This window comes from Scomber scombrus, chromosome 7 (assembly GCF_963691925.1).
Source record: "Scomber scombrus chromosome 7, fScoSco1.1, whole genome shotgun sequence".
In the NCBI taxonomy this organism is placed as follows: Eukaryota; Metazoa; Chordata; class Actinopteri; order Scombriformes; family Scombridae; genus Scomber; species Scomber scombrus.
The window spans coordinates 10,305,559-10,332,311 of NC_084976.1; the positions used below are offsets into that span (position 1 = coordinate 10,305,559).

General features: G+C 38.8%; 2 protein-coding genes across 3 annotated transcripts in view; both read left to right on the top strand.

Moving 5' to 3' along the window:
• The window catches only part of LOC133983502 (exostosin-1a-like), a 38,938-nt gene extending 29,751 nt beyond the window's left edge, over positions 1-9,187 (top strand). The window contains exons 5-11 of the mRNA XM_062422596.1: positions 1,954-2,086; positions 2,647-2,765; positions 3,519-3,608; positions 4,819-4,908; positions 5,091-5,251; positions 5,384-5,555; positions 6,026-9,187. Of these exons, the coding sequence (XP_062278580.1) occupies positions 1,954-2,086; positions 2,647-2,765; positions 3,519-3,608; positions 4,819-4,908; positions 5,091-5,251; positions 5,384-5,555; positions 6,026-6,211 (951 nt within the window). The 3' untranslated portion in view covers positions 6,212-9,187. The remainder of the gene's footprint in view (positions 1-1,953; positions 2,087-2,646; positions 2,766-3,518; positions 3,609-4,818; positions 4,909-5,090; positions 5,252-5,383; positions 5,556-6,025) is intronic.
• Positions 9,188-13,302: 4,115 nt separating this feature from the next.
• On the top strand, positions 13,303-22,516 carry LOC133983521 (double-strand-break repair protein rad21 homolog A-like). Of its 2 annotated transcripts, none has more exons than XM_062422622.1 (14): positions 13,303-13,429; positions 16,253-16,440; positions 16,827-16,956; positions 17,220-17,319; positions 17,482-17,588; positions 17,806-18,003; positions 18,133-18,258; positions 18,464-18,589; positions 18,863-19,086; positions 19,615-19,768; positions 19,938-20,083; positions 20,311-20,484; positions 21,159-21,242; positions 21,553-22,516. In XM_062422622.1, exons 2-14 carry the CDS (start codon positions 16,297-16,299, stop codon positions 21,742-21,744), a joined length of 1,905 nt encoding a protein of 634 aa, XP_062278606.1. In that variant the 5' UTR covers positions 13,303-13,429; positions 16,253-16,296; the 3' UTR covers positions 21,745-22,516. The 2 variants fall into 2 exon arrangements, with proteins under 2 accessions (XP_062278606.1, XP_062278605.1); XM_062422621.1 differs by lacking the exon at positions 13,303-13,429 and adding an exon at positions 13,495-13,866.
• The last annotated feature ends 4,237 nt before the right edge of the window (positions 22,517-26,753 follow it).

A 26,753-nucleotide genomic window follows, 5' to 3' on the forward strand; every position in this document is an offset into this window, starting at 1 on the left:
TGAAAAAAGGATGAGGGAGCAAGACAGAGGAAAGGACAGGATGTGTTAGACGGGATGTTTCACTGCAAGCCATGCTCACAACATGAATAAGCATTTGTGCATCCTCAAAGTCAACCAGCTTCTATTTTTACTCTGCTTTGTCAGAACAAGCAGATAAACTATAAATTATGGTTTTTAATCTATTAGCTGGATGAATGTTTGAGTCTATTTTTTTTCCTCATCTTCAGTTTAATGCAACAAGCAGGAAAGGTGCTGCTGATTTTCCAGTCGTGTCACATGTAAGCCTCATTGCTGACTACAGTTTACACCATTAGTCGCCGTCCTCAGATAGTGTTACGCAGGCCTCGTCCCAAGAGACAGGAAGTCGGGGCACTAGACAGCAGGCCTGGGATTTCTCTGTAAGCAGGGTAAAGTTACAGCTCCAGATGATCTTCGATCTGTTTACACTCACAGTGTCTTAATCCTGTTCCAAGACATGTCATAGTGGAAGACTAGTTAGAGGTCATTTGTTTTCCTTTAAATGTATTTTATTCATGAGCTACCATGAGTTTAGGTATTTTACTGTACACAAGGCTTAAGTTGCACTGCAAGAATCTATTTATTACCACAAATTCCTAAAATCAGTAAACAATGGCTGTTTTACTGTGTAGCTACCCCATTGCTATTGAGAATGCTAAATATTTTATTAAGGTCTCCTCCAACTGCGTAGGCTTAAAGAGCTTTGGTGGGGTGGGGAACAGTGGATGCTGCAAAGCTTGCTGCCAATGTGATGTTAGGATAAACAAATTAACTTGATTTTACTTGTAAATGGAGGTTAGGCACTGACTGACGGCAACCCATTTCACTGTACTAAATAATTCATCTGACATTACGTTAATTCTGTTCTTATTTGCTGTACAGACTATCTCAGACATTACTGCACAAGTGAAATACTAACAAATGTGTTTACTCATTATAAAAGTAAAAGGTTTATGAGCATAGTGCCTTAATGTTTAATGCAGACCTTTAACTCCTTTCCTGCCACATGATAGTCATTTCATTTAAGTCATAAAAGTCTTTACATAGACACATCACATCCAGGGTCATATGAAGTGTTTGGTGTTTTGCATTATTGTTACCAGAGTTACCAGTTGTTATTCTTGTTTGCAGCTCATAAAACTGTATGTAGACTGGCCACTAATGTGGAGATTCAGGGACTTGAAAGTGCTCCACATACCACCCGTCACATTCCAAGAGAAGATGTGCTTGATGAATATGTTTCCATTTCATAAATGAATTGTTTCCTCTTGTAAAAAGATTTTGTAGCATGGTATGTTTTAGCTGTGTTTTGGCTCTGTAGTTTGCCAAGAACAGTTTGTTACTGCCAGCAGTATTCTTAGTAGTCACGGATAGCTTCAATCTAAAACTCAATCAGAAATTCTAAGTACATGTACATAATATACATTTTGATGCAGTGTGAATTGTAATAAGAAATCATTTAACTAGGAGAGGCAAATAATAGGACATACTCCATTAAAACAATAAAAAGAAAATAAAAAAATAAGCATTAATTAGTTGGTCTCAGTTTTATGAGAAGACATGACAGCATAATGGGATCTTCTCATTTATAGTCTGCACGACAGCCGATTATTCAAAGTGACTCATTGTTGCAGTTGTGCCGGAGGATCTGTGTCTGCACTCAGTTTCTAAAAAGGATGTGTGGCTGGTATAATTATTGTTTAATTTTAAGTGAAAGGGCATGGAGGATATTGGCACAAAGCTGATTTCCTACAAACATTTCACTCACTATCCACAGTAGTTGTACAATAAGAGCATCTCGGCTCGGCTCTGTGATTCTTCTTCCTATGACTCACAGTGGAGCGAGGAGTGTTGTGAACATCTGACTGGTGCAGTCAATTTACCACTTTACAGACAGCTGAAATTTAGATGTGTTCTCCTCCTCTGTCTGTGCAGATCATTCAGGACCGGGTGCTGCTGCACACCTCAAGAAGTACTCTCATGTGGAACAGTCTGCCCGGAGGTCTTTTTACCCTGCCTCAGTACTCTACATATCTGAGAGACTTCCCCTTCTACTACGCTAAGCTGGGTAAGTTAATCATTTATGCACACCGTATATGCTGAGAACCTTATTTCAGGCATAGAACAGCCTTAAATTTATACAATACTTAATTCAATACATTTTCTCAATTTACTCCCTGCATTAATGGTTCACCCTAATTTTTGATAGACCGATTTTCATCACAACACAGGAACAGCTGGCGTGTAGCAGCTGTTAAATACTCATAAACTAACATGTGTATCAGTGAGATTGCAGTTTGTGCAATATATCTTTATTACATTGCGATATGTGACACAGGAAGTTACCAATTACATCTGCAATGTTGTATGTGTGCTTGGTTAATTGGCAATATATAAGGCTTGTTGTTGACTGGGGGATTTGGTGAACTGTTGCATTTTCCTTAAAAAGCCTAACTAGACCTGTTTGGTTACACTGTATGTTAAGTAAAAGAAGTAAAGGGAAAAAAAGAGGTTTGACAGTAATGTAGCTGACTTTGTTTTAATGATGAGTTCAATAAGTGCACTTTAATGTAAAAAAGATACAGATTTGAACCCTAACCCTTTTGATGCTTCCTAACTGTTGTCCAGGTGTCAAGCCATACTCCAAGTTTACAGCTATCATTCATGTGGTGACCCCGCTGGTCTCCCAGTCCCAGCCAGTCATGAAGCTGCTTGTGGCTGTGGCCAAATCCCAGTACTGTGCTCAGGTAAGTCAAAACCCAACACACAACGCTGCAGGTCACTCAGCTGTGATCTGCAGTCACTGCTACCTGATAATGACATGATGTGAGTAGATGATGCGTGAAACTTACAGTATTTTGGCAGTAATATGTTCCCACTTACATTTATATCACATTAATGGACAGATTTTAATGGACAGGAAACCATGACATGCAGAACGATGTAATGCAGAGCTGTTTAACTGTCAAACATTGAAACTGCTTGCAATAATTGTAATATTTAAGTGACTTCCTCTATAAATGGCTGTTTAAGATATTAACAGTGACAATGCTGTTTTTTTTTAATTACTACAATATGTTTTATCAGCTGTGGTTTTCATATATACAGTAAATCCTGTCCCATTATTCTGGCATGTTGCCATCTCAAAATAATGTGAATTTTTTTCTCTGGATTTAGGACTGTGCTGCTGGCATGAAGGTGTCAGCATGTTCTGTTTTAACATTTACAGCAATACAGTGTGTCACTGTCATGTAACTGTAGGCAGTGCGACAGCTCTGAAAATAGATCTCCAGTAGCATCAGAGAAGTGATTGTCTTCTACATGAATCGGAAGTTAATAAAACATGGTGCTTTGAATTGAAACAAGGACTTGCTGTACGTTTTGATCTCCACATATATTGCTACACTAGACAAGTATTGTCAAACATAAATTACTTCTGTTTTAACATATATGCTATGTTCAGAATGATGACTAAGCTTTACCTTGTTTTCTTTGTGCAGGTGATAGTTTTGTGGAACTGTGACAAGCCTCTTCCTGCCAAGCACCGCTGGCCTGCCACCTCAGTCCCTGTCATTGTTATAGAAAGCAAGGTAAAAAAAACAAAAACAACCTTGGCCTTATCCTTCTCTCAACAGACTATGTTACTGCTGCCAGTTCACATCCTGCATTGAGCCTTCGGTTGAATTCAGTTACAAATACAAAAAAAAAAGGCAGGCAGTCCTGAGTTTCTCTCCAAGTTGTTAAAGAGGTCAAAGTGTGTTCTGCTGTTTCATTCCCATTTTTAGTGGCTTGGACAAAAAGTGCTTTTCTCCTCTTTTCTTTCCAAATTTGCAATAAAAGACACTGATATTTTTGGTCTCTTCACATTGCAAAAAAGCCCAGACATCAAATGCTGTCATGCCCAAGCTTCAGGTGCTTTGTAACTAAGGAGTTCAGACACTGCAGGTTGTTAATTTAGCTATTTATGGCGTTCAATTTTTCTTGGCTTGAATTCATAAAAAAGAATGTGGATTAATTCTGCTCCATAATTTCTCTTCATTTAAATCCACAACAACCCTGCCCTAATATGAATGACTGATTGTAATATTGGCAGGACATGAGGGAAAGAATTCAAAGGTAATTTAAGCAGGACAAATGCTGCTACTGAGGAAGGTCACTGCTAACCAGTGGCATTTGCCAGCAATAAAACTCTGTTAATCAACATTAAAAGGTGAGTTTTCAGAGCAACACGAGACACCTACTTTTAAAAAGAAAGTGCTCATCTTGCAAAGATGCTGTTTTGCAAAGGCTGTGAAAGTTGAGTGCCTGGTATGGATTACAATGTCATTGCTGTTACTGATACAACCCCACACATTATATTTCTAATGAAACTGCCATTTAGATCAATGTGCACATATTTGGAAAATTGGAAAATTCTAAGCACTTGTAATACAGAGTTATTTGCATAGATATGTGCCAAAAAGCAATGTAGCTGTGGGACTCATCAGGGAGGGTAACACACTCCACTGCATGTAGATTTCTATCCGTGGTTTTAGCTCATCAGTAAAATGGTGTATTTCTGCTGTCACTGGTGTTATGTCAGCTTGTATATTTGGCTGACTGTGCTGTTAACACAGCAAGATGAAAGCACAAACAGACATGAAGCTCTGCTTGTCAGGCAGCTTTACCTTACTTGTGCTCATATGGGTCCTGTTTATACATTGATTGTTGTTGTTGAGCTGCTTGGAAAAAAATATTTACTCTCTTCTGGCAACCTGTCACATTTTTTGCTTGTGTGTCTGTTTTCCCAAATCACACCAGGTAATAGGCAGCCGCTTTCTGCCCTACGACACCATCCCCACTGATGCTGTACTCAGTCTGGATGAGGACACTGTGCTCTCCACCACAGAGGTCAGGCCGCCTGAAAACTACAGCAAACACAATTTTAATCAATTAAACGTGTATACAGTTATAAGTATCTATGTGCCCCTTTTTTTTTTTAAACAGTTCTCAAAATCAGTTCCTGCTTTCTTGGCTTTGTGTCTCCCCTCTAACTTTCCGTCCCTGTCTGTTTCTCTCTCATCTCGGTCCAGGTGGACTTCGCCTTCACAGTGTGGCAGAGTTTCCCAGACCGCATTGTTGGTTACCCAGCCCGCAGCCACTTCTGGGACAGCAACAAAGAGCGCTGGGGCTACACTTCCAAATGGACCAATGATTACTCCATGGTGCTGACTGGGGCTGCCATCTATCACAAGTACTGACTCTGCTCTATTCACCGCTGTTTTTACCCCTCTCTGCTTCTCTGTTATATTCTACTCCTTTTTGTTGTAATTCTATTTCTGTTTAGTTCAATAAAAACACAAGTCACTCTCACTCTGTCCCTCAGATACTACCACTACTTGTACACCACATACCTTCCAGCCAGTCTGAAGACTATGGTTGACCAGATGTCGAACTGCGAGGACATTCTGATGAATTTCCTCGTGTCCTCCGTCTCTAAGCTACCACCCATCAAGGTTACCCAGAAGAAACAATACAAAGAGACCATGATGGGACAGGTGAGGTGGAACATTTAAGCTGTAAAACTGGTGGAACAGGCATTGCATTAGGGATCCTTTTTTTCTTCTTTTTTCTTACCAATATCCAATAATGTGGTTTTGCTCTTTTTACAAATTCTGTTAGCTTTTCTTTTAAATAGGCCTTCTTCTGAAATATATTCTTCAGATATCCATTTCTTTCCTGATTTATTGTAGTCGCTGATGGCCTTTAGTCCCCTGTGGTCATCAGTCATTTGTGAATTTAAATGAGTTTTCTTGTAATATGGCCCTCAGTAAATAACTCTAATTACAATAGGTCAGAATAATTGGTGATGCATTATTCATTTTGTTGCACTGACTGTAGCTTTCCTTCTCCCACACTACCTCCTTCTACTTATTCTCTTTCTCTCTCTACCTTCACTCGATTTCCTTCCTGCATATCCTCTCACCTCCCACCCATTCAATCCCAATCCTCCTTTACCCCCTCCCAGAGTTCCCGGGCATCTCGCTGGGCCGACCCGGACCACTTTGCCCAGCGTCAGACCTGCATGAACAAGTTTGCCAGCTGGTTTGGCACCATGCCACTGGTCCATTCTCAGATGAGGCTGGACCCAGTCCTCTTTAAAGACCAGGTGTCCATACTGCGGAAGAAGTACAGGGATATAGAGAGGCTATAACCTTCCAGAGCCCCCTCGCTCTCTGGACACAATGGAGACGGAGCGAGGGGGCGGACATGTAGAGAAACGCAGAGGCTTTCCATGATTGCATGGATGATCAATGGAGAAGCAGCTGGGATTGGGTACAGCGGGGGAGGGGAGGAACAAGAAACTAGAACAGATGTAGAGGACACCACATCTGTTGGTCTCCTCTGTTATGTCCTCCATACTTCCTTTCTGCCCTTTCTCTTGTGTGTATTGGAGGAGGGAGGGGGGGTTAGCTGAGCACACAGGTCCTACTGTGACTACCACCCACTGAAAGACGCCTGATGACTTAAAACTGCTCGACTTTGAATTGAAGTGGCCAAAGTCATGGAGTTGGAAGTCATAGCTTGCTGCTTCAGTGTCCCAACAGTGGCAAAACACTCCCAAACTCCCACCCACTAAAAATCCTGTCTGTACACTATGCACAGGTTCATGAACGTTTTTGCTGACAGGATATTATTGATAATTATGACTATGAAGAGGATAACACTATTTTGGATGTGTTTAGCTATTTTTTTTATACGGTGAATGAGTGGCCAGCACTACACTCTCTGTAATGTCTTAATTAAAAAAACAAAAACAAATAGCAGGAATGACAACCCCTCAACCACAGAACTGAGTTATAATAGTTGATCTGAAATTCACAGTGCCTCAAGTTTATCCAGTGGCGTCAGGATCTTGGAGTTTGGGGTTAAAAAAAAAAGAAAGACACGGTGCAGGACAAGCACCTTGGTCTTGCTGCTTTCTGTTTTGTTTTATTCATGAGTTGTGATTTTCTTTATAATTGATGGAATTATGGATCTTGTAGTAACTTCTTCTTCAGGTCAGCATTCACATGTCACTGAAGTTTAAGGAAAATGTATTTTGATTCAAATGAACAAACAAAATCGTAATCATGTGCCATTCTGTACAAATTATTTCCTGGTAATAATATAATTGTCTAGTATCCACCTGAGTAAATTCTGTGGGCGGACCCACTTTTTGTTCTCCCTTTTCATTGTCATAACACATCCTCATTGTGTCCCTATATTTGTTCAGGGTTATGTGACAAGCAACAACTGGTACTTGAATAGGTGCTGGCCTGAAGAACAATAGAGGATCATATGAGTTGCCTTGGGTAGTTATGGGAGCTTGGCTGAGCTTGCCAATTGAGCTAACTAATGATCTGTTAGACACACAAGCCACTGTGAAAGCGAGGAAATTGATTTTTTTGGGTTAGGTCAGTAAGTGATATTTACAGTACAGTATATACAGTTATTGTCTCTATGCCATAAACCCAATTTCATGTTGTCCACTGACACGGAAGTTTGACTGTACACACTGATGAGAACTGGAGATCAATGTGTAGGTGACTGACATCACACTAAATCAGAGTTGGTTTCATAGTCAGACTACTATATTTTTCCCACTCCTTATGAGCAAATATAACTGAATACACAAGAATTCTCATCAAGTTAGAAAAGGCCTAGCAGAAATTTCCAGTGTATTTGCAGAATGCCAATTTGCATCTCACAGATTTAAGCAGCCATTCATCTCTGAGAGAGTCAGATTTGCAATGTGCTACTGTACTTGGGCCACATTCAAGCTGCAAAATGTAAATCCAACATGTTCAGACGTATGTTGTGTGATTCAGTTTGACTCATGAATGACATCTTGATCAGTGTCTGCATGTTGTTCTTTTAAATCTGACACGCATATCTCCTGTACTGCAAATCTGTACATCGACCGCCAAGTTTTAGGAAAAGATGAAATTGGGTTTTGTCTGCAGCTGGATGAGTGGAATAATTGGCATATTTCTGTCTTGATATGTCATATCGGGTTGTCGAAAAATGTTAATGTAATTTGATTCATTTAGAATGAGCACCCATGTTTAAAAATCACTGCATCATCCTGCTAACTGTCCACGACGTGTCCCTGTAAAGTCAACGAGGAGTCTGACCACACCTGTCACCACACCTCTGTTAGCAGCTTCAGCTTTATATTGGTGGAAATTAAAACAAGTGATCACTTTGGTAAGCCTCGCAAACCTGTACACTTTACCACAATATGTGCCAATAGATTGTTTCTGGTTTTGTTTTTATTTTCATCTCCGATATGAGGAATGCCATGCATTCCCATATTTATTTGCTTTGTTTAAGTATGTCCTGTCTATATAAGAAAGTAATATGTGAGAAAGAGAGGGAGGGAAAGGAAGGGGCGGGTGTATGTGTGAGGAAGTTGCTGCGTGGTGTTTTTCATCACTGAGAATGTGCTGACAGCAAATAAACAATCCTAGTATTACTAAACACAGTGAATACGGTCGTAAACAGAATCACATTTCAGAATTGAACTAGGTGCAATATGTAAGAAAACATTTTCTCTATCTTTTTCTTTTCTCTTCCCTTGTGTTGTCTCAGAGGGCAGGGGGTTATATATTGATGTGCCTTCAGAAGAAAATACACTTGTGAGGTTGGTTTTTTTTCCATCTGCCTTGTGCAAGAAACTGGTCTCTGTTTTCATTTCACAGTAGGTTATTTTTTGTTTTCTTTATCCAGTAACTCTTACCAGCTCCCTAAATGATTTTGTTTAACACTGGAACACTACTAAGACTTATTGACACACATCTGTTACTGACATTCCTTCCTTTTCTGTTCTAGGAAATCTTTTCACCGTCTTGTTTGACTCTCACTGACACGCTGACTACCTTGTATTATTATACTTGCCAGGCCCCACTTTGTGGTTGTCTCAGATACAGTAATACATGTCATACATAATTCTCACAAGCACACACGCACAGTATTTATCAGAAAGGATTGTTTCTCGACTGAATCTCTGCCTGCTTCCCTCACTCTCTTCCGTAACTTCAGACCCTAATTTTATAGAGATTAAAATGGAAAGATAGAGGAAAAATCGCAATTTTGTAAAAGAATTTTATAAAAACAAAACAAAAAAATCAACAAATAAAATGTTTGATATAAAATGATTGTGTCTTGTTTTTGGTCTTTCAAAATGTTTTCGTACAGGGTATCTTGTGGTCTTCCGAATAAATTTGAATCACTGCAAATCTTCAGTGTGCTGTGAAAAACATACAAAGTAATGTCCCCTTTCACCACGTCTTCCTCTCTCACCTGCTGGCAATCCCGTTTTCAGGCTTCCCAAACATTTTGCGGGTTAGGTTTATGTGCTGCATGCAATGAGGGAGAGCCAAACTAAATAATACCTTTAGCTTCCTCCTTGTCCATGTGTGAACCTCATCCAATGCCAAGAAACTGCTGTGTTTACATAAATCTGTGTCAGGATGATTGGTTTAGACACGCTGCATAAATAACAGCATCTATCCAGGATGATCCCATGGTGCAAGAGCGCTGCCAACTCAGATGGAGCAACAGCTATGGGAGAGAGGGATTGCTACCCCCAGAATACACACACACACAGACACCCTACTAGTGAAAGCAAAAAGATGTGCAGAATGTTAAAGCTGGACTAGTGCAGGAAAACCATTTGGCCAGACATAAGAAGACCACATCCTCCATCTCCTCTCTATGGTTTATAGAGCCAGATGTTCAGATGCATGGAGTAAGTGGAGATAAATGATTTTCGATTAAAACAAAGGTTCTGACTGCACTGAGCAAAAGTGACTATGATCAGTGTTTTGAGATACTGGTGCAGCAGAGAGAGAGGGGAGGGTATCCAATGACAAAAGTCTGCCTGTGTGATTTAAGGGTATGCTAATGATTTCAAACATCTCTTATTGATAAGATGTGTATCTGCAGTGGAGATGGCTTTCAGCATGCGTGCAGTCAGGACTCTCCCCTGCTGTTGGATTAAGTGCTGTGACTTGGGGGCCAAGTCTGATAATGTTCTTTGCTTTTTTTCTCCTTTCTTTTAAAAAAAAAACTCAGTTTTACATCACACAGCACTGCAGTATGCATAAGTGAAATGTTTGAAGATACACTCAGACATATGAAAGATTTTTTTTTTCAGTCACATTCAGTCTCCTAACACTAACTCACCCTGTTCAATCAGTAAGTGGATATGTTAGCATCTGTCTGTTGGAGCTAACTTTATTTGGAGCATTTTAGCTCAGTCACACCCTATGATAAATGATGCTGTTACCACATATTCCCCTTGTGTACTTTGGAATAATGTTTGGAGTATTGCTTCATACATCTAACTATAGTTAGGAGGAAAATGTTCCTCTCCATTACAACTCTTTATTGCCAGTGATATTGTATCATGATGATCACTGTCAAGGGACTAAAGGTCATTAGCTATGAATTTTCAAACCATGATGATTAACAAAAAAGAAATCCATCTCTGAATTTATCTTATATATCGACAAATTGTATATTTAATATGCACTTAGCATAAAAGGGCTGAGTAACTAATAGACTGCATTTTTAGTGACAGCGCCACTGAATGTCACACAGCGCCGCAGGGACAGTTATGTTACAGAAGAGCAGAAGGGGCTCCCCGTGGTGGCATAATTGAAAGCATTAAGATTAGGCACATTATGGCACTATTAGCTAGAAACAATTCATTTCACAGGATTAAAGGAATCTAATTCTCCAATCAGTATTTGCCGAGATAAAAATCTTTTTAGCCCACATCTGCCCCGAGTGTGTTTGTGTGTTCATATCAGCGTGCCTCAGTAGACATTTTCTTTCATACAGCTGTTAGATAATGATACACCTCTGTTTTGGCATGCATGGTCAGGATTCGTGACTCATGCCTTGTACGTCAACCAAGTTGCTCATGTCAAACATTAAAGCATCAGTGGTATGTTGCTATACTATCAGCCGAATGATTACAGCAGACAGAAAACATACAACATGGATATAAAAATGATCTTCTTTAACAGATGGGGAGCCCAAAACTGTGTTACCGCCCTGACATGACTGTGCAGCATTGTGTTAAAATGTGTCGTACACTCATCTCTGTGTATGCTGCGGCATTACGTATCTATGCAAAAATGGCTTGACTTGATTTTCCCATGTATCAGTGATGCAATATGTTGAAAGTCTCCCTCCAGTTTTAAATTTAAAACCATTATGTTTGTGAATTGTGAAATTTTGTTCAGTAATGATCAATAATTTATTAACTTCTGCAATAAGACCGTGCAATTGTGAAATGTGTGTGAGAAACATTTTGGATCCCATTCCTAAAATGTGACTATAATACATTACGAGGCAGCTCAAGTACCTTAATTGTGACTTTGTCTTGTTTTCCATCCGTATCATCACCACAAATATCCAGCTATGCATGAGCGTTCATTGAGTACAACCTGATGGATATTGATGAATCAACTCTCAAACCATGCTGATAATAAAAACAAAACTTAACATTACTTTAATGAAGTGTGAGCACTACCTCAGTTATCTAACAGCCCCCTCCCTACACAGTAATACTGAGCCCTGCTGCTGGTAAATCATAAACATGCTCAACTGGCAGCAGTTCTAGTGCAACAGATGCTGCAGTCTATGAGACAAATCCGCTTTACTGCATACCAATTTTGCAATTTGATTGTAGATGAGAAAGTCGCTCTGCCAGGCATGTTTCTCCTTATTTCTGTATTTGATATATACTGTTTGGGATATACTGATTGGTAGTGTTGTCTGCATGGATATCCACTTCCTTCTTATATACAGTATTTTTTCTGGAAGGACTGAATTTGTCTGGTGGGCTACGTTGGCCTTTTTTTCACAGCAGACATTCTGATTTATCATAGGCAGAAAGCACAGGTGTACCAAATAATGTTAACGATGGCTGTGTTCCATTGAAGTGTCCCTCCATAAACTATGCCAGCAAAGACAGCATGCACAATATACTGCCTAGAACTGGGACACACCGGTATTAACTGGACTTAATAATCAGTGTTTTCATTACACATGTGCTTTTCTTGCTATGATGTGTCAAAACGTCTGCTGGGAGAACGCTGTTTGTTTTAGGCTATACTGGTGATGTACAGGATGTGATTAACAACAGGCCTGGATCACAAATGGTGTCACATGGGCCCTGTTGTTTTCAAAAGATTTAGAGGCCAGATGGGACAATTGGGTTGAGTATTCAAACAAACATACCCCATAAAAAATGCACTCTCTTCATTGCATTGGACACACACAGTCATGTTTCCATCACTTCAGAGGAATCTTAACCTTAACCATAACCAATACATGCCTAAAACATAACCCTTACCCCTAACCTTAACATAACCCAGAAATAACCTTAACTTTAAAATGAAGGATTTATGTTTGGGAGACTTGGTTTTTGCCCCCAAAAAAGGAGAGAGAGAGAGAGATACTAATAACTCAGTAATAACCTGTATATGTCACATACACATTATCGTCTCCCTGCTTATGCAAAGAAATACACTTCACTTTAATCAGTGCAATAAGAATATCACCTCTGGTATATTACCACTCAATACCAATATTACTCTTGTAAATGTCTCGATTATCTTTATTAAATTTTTTTTTTTTTTTACTATTATTGTTCTTATTGTTTTTGCACTTATTATTTATTGTTCTTTATTCTTTTCTTATTGCTGCTCTAATATTCTAGTTTGCTTTCCACTGCTGTAACAATGCACATTTAATAAACTAATAAACTAATAAAGGAATATCTTATCTTATACAAAAAAGTAATTTAGTTTAAGCCACGATAGAATATTAAAATGCAGCCCAAAGTAAGGTACACCATATAAACACACGATATTATATGTAAACACAGATCTAAACACATTTAAGCACACAGTATAAATATACTATAAACGTACATAGGCTATACATCATATAAATACACATACTGAATAATAATGTTATTGATTGAATAATATGCAGTCAAAATAACCTATTGTTTGTGCATGCATACGAATCATTTAAAAGAAAAAAAGATACTCATGTTTATTAGGTTGTATTTTCATAATTATGTTTATTGATTTGTCGGTGTCGGTGTCGGTGGTGAGCACTGTGCCACAGCGCCCCCAGTCGCCTCTCTTAGCTCACAGCGGGCTGTCTGTCAGTGTCAGCGGTGTCAGCAGACTCCTCCTCCGCCATTTTTGACTGTAAACATCCTGCCGATTTTAAAAGGACAGCGTTGAGCGGGAGGAAGGCGACTGGCGCCATCTTGGCTGTCTTAATGAGTACAGCAGGGGAGAGCTCGCTTGGAGAAATCACATAATTATTGGATTTTCAGTGTAAAAAGGGGGAACTGCCGGTAAGTGGGGTTCGCAGCGGAATTATGTACGCGTTGTTTGGTGTATTTTATAAGACGAAGTGAGCATGCACGGTAGAGTTTATTCGCCGCGGCCTTCCCAGTACAAGCAGCCGTTAGCCGCCAGCTAACAACACAGTTGAGCTGCTAGAGGGAAAAAGTATGAGCAGCTTCGACGAGCGCCTGGTTCCTCCATGCTTTGGTTACTTTCTTTTTTCCGTGGGCGAACTTGTTTTCTCTCCGTCGTTTTACAGACTGTTTAAGTAACATCAAGTTAATCCGGTAACGTAGACATTTGTGCTTCACACGGTTTCATTGCTCCTTTTGTAGTTTACGCTAGCTGGCGGCTAATTTTGGTTCATCCCACTTGATGGCGCCGACTACTTACTGGCATCTACCAACGCGTTGGCGCTTTTAGAATTACTCTGCATGAGACGCAGGTAACTGTGTAATTTTACTTTAACCAACTTGTGTATATGTGTGCGTTATAAACACTTATGATCGATTGGAGTAAGAAACGTGTTAAAACGTTACGTTAGACGAACATGTGCATTTCCAGTGTTTGCCCTGCTGACTGGGAAATAGGCGGAACTTGAATGAAGTCAGCGCTTGTTTCGAGAAAATGTTTGTTTCGGCCGTATCTTACTTACTTTGAGCAACGGTTTAGGTTAATTAAATGTGTCATAATAAAAGACGTGCTTACAGTTAGCTATAAGGTAAGCTAAAGTCCGCGTATTATCTTAACCAAAAAGTTTCTTAGAGACATCGTAAACCTTAGTTAATCTTTGTCAAATAATTCGTAGGCTAATGTTACTTTAAAAAAAAGTTATAAAAATTAAAACTAATCCGCATACTCGGGGCGTAATGTTCCCCATCTTTCCGTGTTTGACCAACTTGCTAAGAAAGAAAAAAGATCCGTGTTTAATTACACAGAAAACAATGTGTTGCTTTGTTTGATCTGTTGTGGCTTGTGCGACCTTATTATTTTGGCTTCATTCATTAGCCGAGGATGCACTCATTTTTATCAAATAAACGTAGCATGTCAACAATAACATGTAATGATGAGGGTAGTGTTGGTTCATCACTGGATTACTGTAACATTAATTGACCAGTGGCGTTTTCAACAGGATATTCAGCCACGATTATCATTGTCTCTTTCACAATTGACGTAGAAAATATAATATTGTTATCAATACTAAACATTGACTTTTACTGTAATCTAAAAACAGCTCTATGTAACTAAGTCATTTTTTTCTTTGTAAGCCAATTCACCCCATATTGTGATAGTCAGAGATACCAAAGATGGTATTGCTGAAGAACGAGATTGTAATTAAACAATATTTGCTACTTTTATGGCAAAGCTTTTAAAACTAAATAATATGTCCCGAAAGGCTACCATGTTAAGTAGATGATACTGTGCTGGATGTGTTTGTTTTTAACCCTGCTTCATAAACAACAACAACAAAAACATTTGGTTTATCCATTTGTCTCTTCTGAAATGTGATAAATTATAGTATGCCAGAATATAGATACAGCTACATACTGTATATTATAAGAATGAACGGCAGGGCTGAATGATTTTGTGAAAATATCTAATTACGATTCTTTTGACTGACGTTGAAATTGTGATATGATTTCTGACATTCTAGGGAATCATAACTTTTACATCATTCTCATTTTAATTGAAAAACACTATCATGATTATGGTTTGATTTTTGTGGAGATCTGTACCTTTTTAATAAATATTGCTGCTAGGATTTGAAAATTGCAGTCAGCGGTATTGTGATTCTGATAAAATGAGATTAATTGTTCAGTCCTAATTGGTGGCATAAAAAGCTATAAAATGTCTCTTGACTTTGATGTTGCTTCCTGTTAGTGATTGTGATTGATTACAGTGGGTAACTTCCCTCTTACACATATAAATATGGGGTATTTGACTGCAGCCATTAGATTGAGTCACAACATTACAGTGGTAACCTGCAATGAGGTGAGTACAGAACTGAGAAATCACATAATGTATTTACACAAGTCAAAATGTCTTGGGGTCCATCTCAGAGCAAGTCAGGAATTGTTTGTAAGTACAAAGTAGCAGTAACAGTGGTTTATTTTCCAACGTCTGGAAAAAAACCTAAAATGCCATCCTGTGCTGAGAATCGGTTCAGGTGATGAAATGTAATCCAAGAGTCCCTTTCTGCCACCACCACCAAAAACCCAAACAAAAACAGGTCAGCCATGATTTCTATGCTACTGGAACACAGGTGTCACTGACTTTCACTTTGACATGGGCTGCCATGCTAGAAAGAAGCCCCTTCTTCAAAACACATGTCAAGTTAGTTGCTGATCATGTGGGGGGGGAATGAAACAAAGCAAAAAAACTTTAAGAACAGTGTACTTTTTGTCAAGCATGGTGGTGGAAGTATTGTGCTTTGGGGTAATTTGTTGCCAGCGGAACAGGCAGATTGTGGAAAGTGTTAAGAAATAATGAGGATTACTTCAGGACAACATCAAAACATCAGCTAGGAATATGAATCTAAGATGTCTTCAATATCTAAATTGTGCTAAAATGAAGCTTTTGTAACATCCATCCCAAAGTCTGTCCTGACAATGTGAAAAAAGGGACATTTGTTTGAACTTTGAACAATTCTGCCAAGAAGAGGTTCAAAGATCCTCATAGAATAATGCCAGTGGCTAGTTGGTGAAAAGAGCTCAGGAGTATGCAGCCTAATACTAACTGGGCTATTTGGATTTGTTTGTTATATGTTGTAATTATGTTTTTCTAATGGCACAGTACTAATTTGGTAATGTAAATGTTTGATCTCTTCTCAGGTGAAGTTACCCCAGTGTGAGTGTGAGCCAGGGGAACCAGGGCAATGTTCTACGCCCACTTTGTCCTCAGCAAACGTGGGCCGCTGGCCAAGATCTGGCTAGCGGCCCATTGGGACAAGAAGCTAACGAAGGCCCATGTGTTCGAATGCAACTTGGAGAGCAGTGTGGAGAGCATCATCTCACCCAAGGTAATTTCTGCTTTCTGGTTATGCATGTGACAGACTTCTGTTTCTTTGGCAGGCTGGTCTCTCAGCATGTCTCTCTCCTGCTGTTATTGTTACATCTCAATAAAGAAAAACAGGAATGTCAAAATGTTTTCTGCCAACATTTGAAGCAAGTTTGATTAAAGGAAACAGAACACAACTTTTGCTTGCAGCTTGCACAGTTTTAACACAGCATTTGTGTTGATTTAAAACTTGTGTATTCCCATATCTTGATGATGTAGTTTATTTTTGCTGTCTTGTTCTGATTTAGAGTACTTTGTTGCTGTATAATGTGAGTTTGCACTCATAACAGTATAATCATGTTTTTACACTGACTTAAAGTTTCTTATGTTTTTCATGGTTTCTCTTAGGTGAAGATGGCACTGCGTACGTCAGGCCACCTGCTCCTTGGGGTGGTGAGAATCTACCACAGGAAGGCCAAGTACCTGCTTGCTGACTGTAATGAAGCCTTTATCAAGATCAAAATGGCTTTTAGACCAGGTAAGGAGACGTGTGCTATTAATAAAAACACAAATTGCATATCGTCGTGAGTTCAGAGTTCAACGTTTGTGCATTTTTCTGTACAGAAAGAATAGAAAAACTAAAGGTGGTTGTGGTGGTTTTTCCATCTTTCGCCAGCTGTGTTTATGTGATTCTTAAATTTTGCAGTGGTACTGACGTGGTACAGTTATATTTTTTGAGGCCTAGCAACATGGAGTACAGTTCTGTGGTGTAACAGCAGTGCTGCTTGTATCTGTCTTTAGGTGTGGTGGATTTACCTGAGGAAAACAGAGAGGCAGCCTACAACGCCATCACCTTACCTGAGGAGTTCCATGATTTCGATCAGCCACTCCCCGATTTGGAGTAAGTTCATTACATCTACTGATCTCATGTTGTCTCTTTATGTACCGCATTTAATAAAGTTGGTCTGTATGGAGAGACTCTTTCTCCTGACACTGGTTAGAGGTGATTCATCTTACACCATTGTACTCAACCCTTCTGTCTATTTTTTTTGTCTTTCCACAGTGATATAGATGTGGCCCAGCAGTTCACCCTGAACCAGAGCAGAGTAGAAGAAATCACCATGAGGGAAGATGTTGGCAACCTCAGCCTCTTGCAGGACAATGACTTTGGTACGACATAAATAATGTATACACTAACACCACCTTCCACATATATATAACTAGATAAAACCATTTCTATATCATGTTAAATTTCACCATGAGTTTATGAAGGTGCAGAATCATTTTAGATATAACATTAAATTATATCAGGATAACAGAATTGTTGTGTAAAAGAAAAAAGGACAAATATTCTTCATATTTAATGATAACCTCCTGTACTCTTCAGCTGACTTTGGTATGGATGACCGGGAGATGATGCGTGATGCCAGCACGTTTGAGGAGGATATCATGCATGGTGCCACAGCCTCTAACCTTTTGCTAGAGGCTGAGCCTGGTCCAGCTAATCTCCCTGACAAGTCCAACCACATGGAGTATGATGACTTTGGGGACGGCTCCATGGGCAACAGTGACGGAGGAATGCTTGGTGAGCACATGTCTTTATTGATTCTAATTTTACACTATATGGCACAACTTTAATAGCTTTTCTGTGAGAAATCTATTCGAGAGTAATAAAGAATGATGGTTAATTTAAATGACTTGTGATTTTTTTCAGTTGATAAGCTATTGAGCTCTGAAGACGGAGGCGGTATTTTTGATGATCCTCCAGCCATCACAGAGAGTGTCATGATGCCTCCAGATCATGGAGATGATGAGGATGACTTTGACAACCTCCAGTCACGTAAGTAAAGCAAAGTTGTTCCTTCATGAAAAAGATATGAAACAGGATAGACTTGTGACAAACAGTCTCAATCACTTGTTTAATTGAGTACACATCCCAGAGATGAACTGGAAAACCTGCTTAGTCGTGTGCCATTATAGGTGGAGTGCACATTGTGACTATTTAAAGAGCACTAATATTCAATTTGTGCAATTTGTGTGTCTAGCGGGTCCAGAAAGCCCAGACTCCGGTCCAGCAGAGCCACTGCCAGCTATGGCTGACCAGACAGAACAGACCACACTGGTTCACAACGAGGAGGACGCCTTTGCCCTGGAGCCCATCGACATCACTGGTAAGATTCTCCTTCACCTTTCAGTAGAGATGTAAGGCTTTTTTTTTTTACTCAAAAGAAAACTTTCCCCACCCCATTTCAAACAAAATTCAGTATTTAATTTGTTTCAGTACCTCCGTTAGGGATTTTGTGACATATATTGTTTATGTCTTCTGTATTTACTATCAAGACTTGGACCAACATTGTATTAATACAAGATATGCCTTACAACTATGTGATGTGATAGTAATGAGGGTTATAGTAATCAAGTTTTTTTATTTTTACTCTCCCCAGTGAAAGAGACCAAGGCAAAGCGTAAGAGGAAGCTGATCGTGGACAGCGTGAAGGAGTTGGACAGCAAGACCATCAGAGCCCAGCTGTCTGACTACTCAGACATCGTCACCACCCTGGACCTCGCCCCTCCCACTAAGAAGCTCATGATGTGGAAGGAGACTGGAGGAGTTGAGAAGCTCTTCTCTCTTCCTGCTCAGCCTCTCTGGAACGCGAGGCTGCTCAAGGTGACAAATACTTGATATATATTATTTGTGCGTGTACACATCCACCCCTAACTATTTGAGAACATACTAAAACTGTCAGCCGTCTGTCTGAAATCACTTACAAGCAATATTACAGCTTGGAGAATGTTAGCCAGCAAACCGCAGCAAAAGGTCTGATCTCCAAGTAGGTCAGACTTAGACACTGGTTAATGGTTGGGGGAGACATTAAATCTATTACATTGTGTCTTTCATTGACATTCAGTTCAGGTTGTGGGATTTTAAAATGAGAACATTGAAAGAAGAGGAGCTGGAGGAAATTACTGGTTTTGACTGCATCTTTTTCCCTATCCTTTCACACCCACATGCACCCTCCAGAATACTGAATGAAAAGTATCTGCATAATTTAGCAGACCTCTTTTTCTTTTGTCTTGCACCAGTACTTAACATTTTTATTGAACCACAAGCTTGACATGAAGGTATTTTATTCATTCATTCATTTATTTATTTATTTATTAATCATACTTCTCTCCAAACGTCACTCTCTGTCAGATGTTCACACGCTGCCTGACGCCTCTGGTGCCAGACGAGCTGAGAAAGAGGAGAAAGGGCGGTGAGGCAGACAGTCTGGATGAGTTCCTCAAAGAGCTGGAGAACCCAGAGGTGCCTAGAGAGGAGGTCATGAGTCAGCACAGAGATGTTATTGGTAAGTCATGCAGTAGTAGATGAGAGGAGGTCATATTGCGGACTTGTCATCGGTTGTGTGTGAGAGAGTGAAAAAAACTGACAGCTGACATCCTGAGAAAGTATCAGTCAGTAAATAAAACTGTTTACTTTGGCATTTCTTCTAACAATCTCCCTGATCTGTCCCTCAGACCAGACTATCATGGAGGAGCCTAGTATGCTTGCAGCCTCAGCAATGGAAGGCAGTAGGACAACCCTGGATGAGACAGTTATGCCTCCTCCCTCCACTCCCCGTGGTGTCAAACGCAAGACCCTCGATAAAGAGAGCACCCTTCCTGTGAGTACTCAAGTTCTTTTGTCATCTTTGGTCATATTGAAAATGATGGCAAAGTGTAGAATTTGAAAGGCCTGTAATGGCATTTGATTTATAATTAAGTGGCAAAGCCCTAACACAATCATGTCCGTCTCCTCTGATATAGAAAAATGACAGTAAATGACTTTAATCAGTTATAAATGATGTAGTGAGTCTTGACATAGCCTTGATGACCCTGTTCTGTCTTTCAGATGGCTCCCTTGGAGCAGCAGCAGGTGGCTGACCGCTCAGACTTGTCTAGGTTAGACATGCCTCAGGTGGATCTGCCCCCAGAGGAGAGCCTCAGCCTTACCCAGCTTGTTCCTGAACTTGACCTGCTTGGTGAGAAGAGCAAAGACAAGAAGGACGACAGCGACGAAGAAGAGGTGGGGAGAAATAACTGCTTTTTCTGTTACACTGAAAAATGAACTATATATTGGAAACGTTTTAATGTTGTCATTTGTATATGTAGTCATTTAATAGCGGTGCTTCTTTTATCAGTTTAGACTCAAAAGTAAAACAAGAGAAAACACTCAAAAAGGAAAATCCAATAGTATCAGTATCGATGTATCTCTAGCTAACATGCAGCAGTAGGGTTCTATCCCTCCCAGCTTGATAACTTAGAGTTGGGTCTCTGAGATTGTGTTAAGAACATAAACTAACTTATCAGTTATATTGAATGCATCAGGTTTTGACACATGATACAAAACATGCGTGATCTCCAGATTGATTCAGCCAGCCGTCTTCTCTGCAACAACCATCTACACCCATTCTCTTCTTCTTTGCTTTTACTGGCAGACTACAAACCAACATTAAAGATGTATGTTGCCATCTACTGTAGTGGAGGGTGTTACGTTGTGCTATTCACAGATGATCTTTTGTCATTTGTTTATGAGAGAGTGTGACGTGCAGCCACAAAAATAGAAAATCAATACGTGGCAGGGTGCCACAAATTAATAAATGTATGGGAAACCCTAAAGGAAATGTCTTTCTGAAAAGAGATGTGACTGTATTGCTCTGAGAGTCTGGATCAGTTGATGCTGATGACTGTTGTTTTCAGGAAGAGGATGGCCAGACTGGAGATCAGGACCAGGAGGAGAAGAGATGGAACAAAAGAACCCAGCAGATGCTACACGGACTCCAGGTACAAAAATACTGTTGACATGTTGCAATTATTTTGAAAACAAATATTTCAAAGTATATGTAAAATTTTGTGTGCAGATTTCACACACTATGTTCCTTTCATTAATCTGCCATTAATTAATGTGCAAAACAGTTGTTCTGCATAGGTTTAAACTGGTAAAGCATCTTGTGTGGGAACCCAGCTTCCTGACCTAGTGTATATGCTCCCTAGTGATGAAAACGAGGGGAGATGAGCGTCCTTTATATAATTGATCACCTTGGGTAAAACAAAAAAAAACTGAGACTGACAGTTTGAGCTTCTGTTCCCACAGCGCGTTATGGCTAAGACAGGAGCAGACTCAGTCAGCCTGCTTGAATTGTGCCGGAACAACAACAAGAAGCAGGCAGCTGCCAAGTTTTACAGTTTCCTGGTCCTCAAGAAGCAGCAAGCCATTGAGGTCAACCAGTCTGAGCCCTACAGCGACATCATCGCCACCGCTGGACCAAGATTCCACCTTATCTAGACATTGGAAGAACAAACACTCTGCTTGCAACAGACAAACTTTTTTAATTACTCAACTTTTTGCCTTTTTATTTCGTGTTTTCCTGTCAGCCCATTTTTTTCTCTGGGTAAGGGGTGGGAGTAATGGGGAATGGGTTGGAAACTTAAAAAAAAAACAAAAAAAAAACATTTTACTGTACTACAGGTGGAATCATGCAGTATTCATTTGGTTCAAATGGAGAGAGGAAGAATGTTAAACAATTATATTTATAAAGCAACATTTTTCAGTCACCAATTTGTAAGCTTTGCTTCATTTTGTTTCCTTTTTATTTTGTAAGTTAAAATTTCCATTGTCTTCTCATTCCATACATTTTGTACCATTGCCCCACTCACATGGAATAATGCAGATTGCCCTGTATTTTCACATGAAACCCCGTATTGACTCTATACATGTTATGGAAAGGTACTGTTTTATTGCTCAGAAGTGTAACCTCTCCCACCTCCTCCGTGTTGCACTTGATAAACAAAAAGGTTAATCTGTCAAAAAAGACTATTGGTAAAGCTCACCTGGCATTAAATATCATGTCTCAGATGTATAATTCAGGCAGTTTATCAGTTAAATTTCATGTAATATTTTTCTTTTGTACTTTACGTTTATGCTTGTTCACCTTTTTGCATTATCTAACTAGGCAATGTACTTGTTACAGTTAAGTTCAGTATCCCACCTTTGTAGTCTTCGGGTAAGTTCTAGTTGTGATACATCTGTAAAGATTTGAAATAAAGTGTTTTAAGTACTTGGTAACTGGACATTTACTCATTTATAGTATCATTTCCCACTGGTGTTTATTAAGCTGGTTCTGAAAATGTAAAGAAACCATATTAGATTTAACTTTGACATGTATTTTAAGGCAGTCACTTTTATGTTATATATATCCCCACTTCAATGTTGCCAAAATTCACATTAATGGTTGTGGTATTTTTGGGTGTGTTTCCACAGTACTGGAGAGAAAAGGCCATCATCCTGTTCTGGTCCACTACTGGTTACTATAAATAAGCTTTGAGGGAATAGATTGCAGAATTCAGTACCAGCACAGCCAGTTGCGTATGTCAGAAAATAAATAAACAAATAGAATGGGCTCCTTCATAGCAAAATGATAAATGTACTTCAAGTGTTACAGTGTCTATGTTCCACTTTAAATTATGTCCTCAATCAGTTGTTTACTCAAGTAGAGTATTTTCTATATTTGTAAGATAAATTTCAGTCTTACAGGTTACAGCATCTATCACATAAATGATGACGAGCTGCTTTCACACTGCAACTGAGTGACACACTGAATGAAAAGTATAGTACTAAAATAACATTTTGAGCTACTTGTGCTTTCCATTATCCACCAGTATTCCCATTTGATGCTACTTTATACTACCATTGCACCACACTTCATGGAGAAATATTTTACTTTATAATGCACTATATATATTTGAAAGTTTTAGTTAGTTTTCAGATACAGATTTGACACAATGAATAATATAACAAACATTAAATACAACTCATTGTTAAAGATGAAACCAGTGGTTTACAACCTTTCTCACTTTTTACGTCTTACGAACAGCAGTGTGTAGTAAGGGTCACATTTCAAATGTCTGGGTTGTTAACAGGTCCACCAAATAGTTATTTTTCCCTCTAAACTTCAATAAATGTTCAAATGATCTAATATTTCATCAAAAATCAAAGGTTAGAGGAAAAAACTGAAAACAGATTTATGTATCAGAAATGTGTTTTTTCTTATTTCCGCTCCCATTAATCATATCATGACCGCTCAGATTTATCTGCTGACCTTTTGGAGGGGCCCGACCCCTAGATTGGGAACCACTGGACTGAACTAACTAACTGTATATTTAGTAATTGAAACTAGTTCCACATCCAGCAGCTACATCAGTAACATACTGCTTACACACTGATTCTTCAGTATTAATAATGTAATGATGTCAAATAATATATCAGTCAAACCAATACTTATACTGTAATACTTTAACTACATTAAGCTCATAATACTTATGTGCTTTATTTAAGAAGGGGTTTTTCATGCAGTACTTCTTATTTCTAATGTCCTTGATTGTGACAGCATAGCGGTGCAGTTCTTGTCGAAAGAGTACGTTTGGTTTAGATGTCTTTTTATGGATGTGAAATTTCCCCAAACTCATGATCAACTGACAGAAAAAACACAACTCTTTCTTTCTGTTTTCTCTTGTACAAAATGCTGAACATCTTTCCAAAAGGTTCTACTGTAAGTACATTGATAGAATAAGTGAGCGATGGTTTCATCTTCAAGTCCACAGAAATCGCACAAATATTCAATGTCCATTTTAATTCTTTCAAGTGTTTTCTTTGCAGGGTAGATTTGATGTAATATGTTAAACAAGACTTCTTTCACCTTGTTATTAGAACAGAATTTGTCACCAACAGCCACGCTTTATGCCAGTTAACCTTTCCAAATTGTGCAGACCAGTAAATTGGACCTGTAGGCAGAATCGTTGATATCTGTTAGAGCAGCATTTTTTTGTAATGTTTACTTCGCCAACAAAAATCTCACATTTATAATTTTCTGCAACAGCAGTATTTCTTTCAGTCCCTTTCAGAAGCTGCAGCACATCCTGTGGTAGTGCATCAAAGATCACAGCATATTTCTTCGGCATAACTGGCAACTGAAATTTTAACAAAAATTCTTCATAAGAAAGTAAAAAACCTTGGTCGTTAATAGGTTGATTAACTAATAAAATTCCATGCTCCATCCAATCCTTATAAAACAGTGATTTGTTGTTATAAAGGATGTCTTCAGTATTCCAAATATAGTGGTTGGTGAGAAGTTATGTTTGTAGATCAGTTTCCAGGCCAGCAGAGCTTGTTTGAGAAAGTTTGACAGGAAGCTTTTCAACTTTGTAGTTACATTTCAACAAAGACTGTATTCCGCCTAATGAATTAAATACATGTGTGGCAAAAGAGTTCCAGAAGTTGTTCTTCTGTCTGCTTAAGTTAATTAACCAGTTAATCTTAAAAGAGTTATTTAATGTTTCAAAAGTTAACACATCCAAGCCACCATCCCTCTTGGCGTTACACAAAATATCTTTTTTTAAGTAATGACACCTGTTCTTCCAGATAAAGTTGAATAAAATTTGATCTAGTTTCTTAGAGACTACAGCAGGCATTTCTTGTGCTAGAGACAAATATACAGATTTTGATATTCCTTCAGCTTTAGATAACAGTGTTTGGCCATTTAAGGATAGATCCCTCATTAACCACATATTGAATTTTCTTTTTATTTGTTGAGTTATTGGTTCAAAGTTTACCTCCGAGCGCCTGTTTTTGTCCAGTACTACACCCAGGTATGTCACAGTTTGTTTAATGGGAATCTCACTCAATTCTACCAGATCACAGTGTTTAAGGGGAAACAGCACAGATTTAGTAAGGTTCTTTGTCAAACCAGAAACCTCAGAAAATTCCCTGATGCAATGCACAGCTGTGTCGAGTTCATTTTGATTGGACAGAAAAATTGTTGTGTCATCCGCTAATTCTCTACCTAAAGCCCTTATACCCTGAAAGTTGCTTCTTTTAATATGTGTTGCCATGACCTGTGTGACCAGCAAGAACAAAAATGGACTTAGTGGGCATCCTTGTCTGATTCCACGACTGATATTAAATCTGGGCGTTGTACCATTTGTTACCTTAATTGCGCTATTACTTCCTTTATAAAGTGTTTGAACTGCCCTCAGAAACCTATATCCAAAACCAAAGCATTGAATGACTTTAAGCAAAAACTGGTGACTGACTGTGTCAAATGCTTTATAAAAATCAACAAATAGAATAAAACTCTCATCTGGTATAATTTCATTATAATCTATCATATCTAATATCAGACAAATATTATTAACAATGTTCCCTCCTGGCATAAACCCAGATTGTTCGTCATCAATAATATCAGCTAATCCTGTTTTTAACCTTTTAGCAAAGATGAGAGTGAAAAGCTTTGCATCATTATTCAATAGACTAATCTGTCTCCAGTTTTCAGTGCTTAGCTTATTTTTTTTTGTTTTGTTTTGGAATTAGTTTTATCAGTCCCTGTTTCAGAGTGTGGGGCAGTTCCTCTTTTTCTAGAGCCTCTTCAAACAGTCCAGCTAAAAATGGAGCAATTGATTGTTTAAAGCATTTATAAAATACCCTATTAACCCATCATTCCCCAGAGCTTTGTTATCCGTAAGGGCATCAATACATTTTTGCACCTCTGTAATACTTATTTTCTGATCACATATTAATTGGAAATCTTCATATATACTTCTAATATCCAGTTGTATGGTTTGAAGGAATAATGCCATTTTATCTTTGTTCAAGGGGTCAGCCAGATACAGCTTCTCATAAAAGCGCACTACATATTGTGAGATTAGTTATCCATCTTCACATACAGTATTATTAATTATAAGTTTGCTCAGGGAAGATATTTCACGATTTCTTTTTTCTAAATTGAAGAAATAGTTTGTGCACTTTTCCCCCTGTTCAAGCCATTTCCTTCTGGATCTGATGAAGGCACCTCTAGCCTTTTCCTCATAGATTTTGTATCCAATTAAGTCTGCAAGTAAGCCAATTCTTCCACTTCATCGCTGGTCGGGTCAGTTTTCTGTGATAATAGAATGATTTGGATGACAAGTTGTAGTTCTTTTTCTTTATTATATCTGCGGATACTTCTGCTTAATCGTATGGCTAAGTTTCTTATTTCATAGTCCAAACTTCTTTAGCGTGTTTGCTTGTCTCCAGAATTGATCGATGATTTTTGGCTTTCCTTTACAAATTCTTTATTTTGCAACAGAGTTTTGTTTAATTTCCAATAGTCTCTATTCAACTTCTGCCTATCAGATCCAAGATGGAATTGAATTGCTATAGCCCTCGATACAACCACTAAATTATAATGAATCACAATTTACGAGCGTTGCAGCCAGGGGGAACTGTTCGCGTTCAGTCCTTGTTGCTTCACGGACAGGAAA

Bases quoted from the DNA above. Each gene is read 5' to 3' on its own strand.
- LOC133983521 (XM_062422622.1), top strand. From the start codon at position 16,297: ATGTTCTACGCCCACTTTGTCCTCAGCAAACGTGGGCCGCTGGCCAAG. The intron at 18,590-18,862 runs GTAAGATTCTCC...TACTCTCCCCAG, and splicing joins GGAGCCCATCGACATCACTG to TGAAAGAGACCAAGGCAAAG. The intron at 20,084-20,310 runs GTGAGTACTCAA...TCTGTCTTTCAG, and splicing joins ATAAAGAGAGCACCCTTCCT to ATGGCTCCCTTGGAGCAGCA.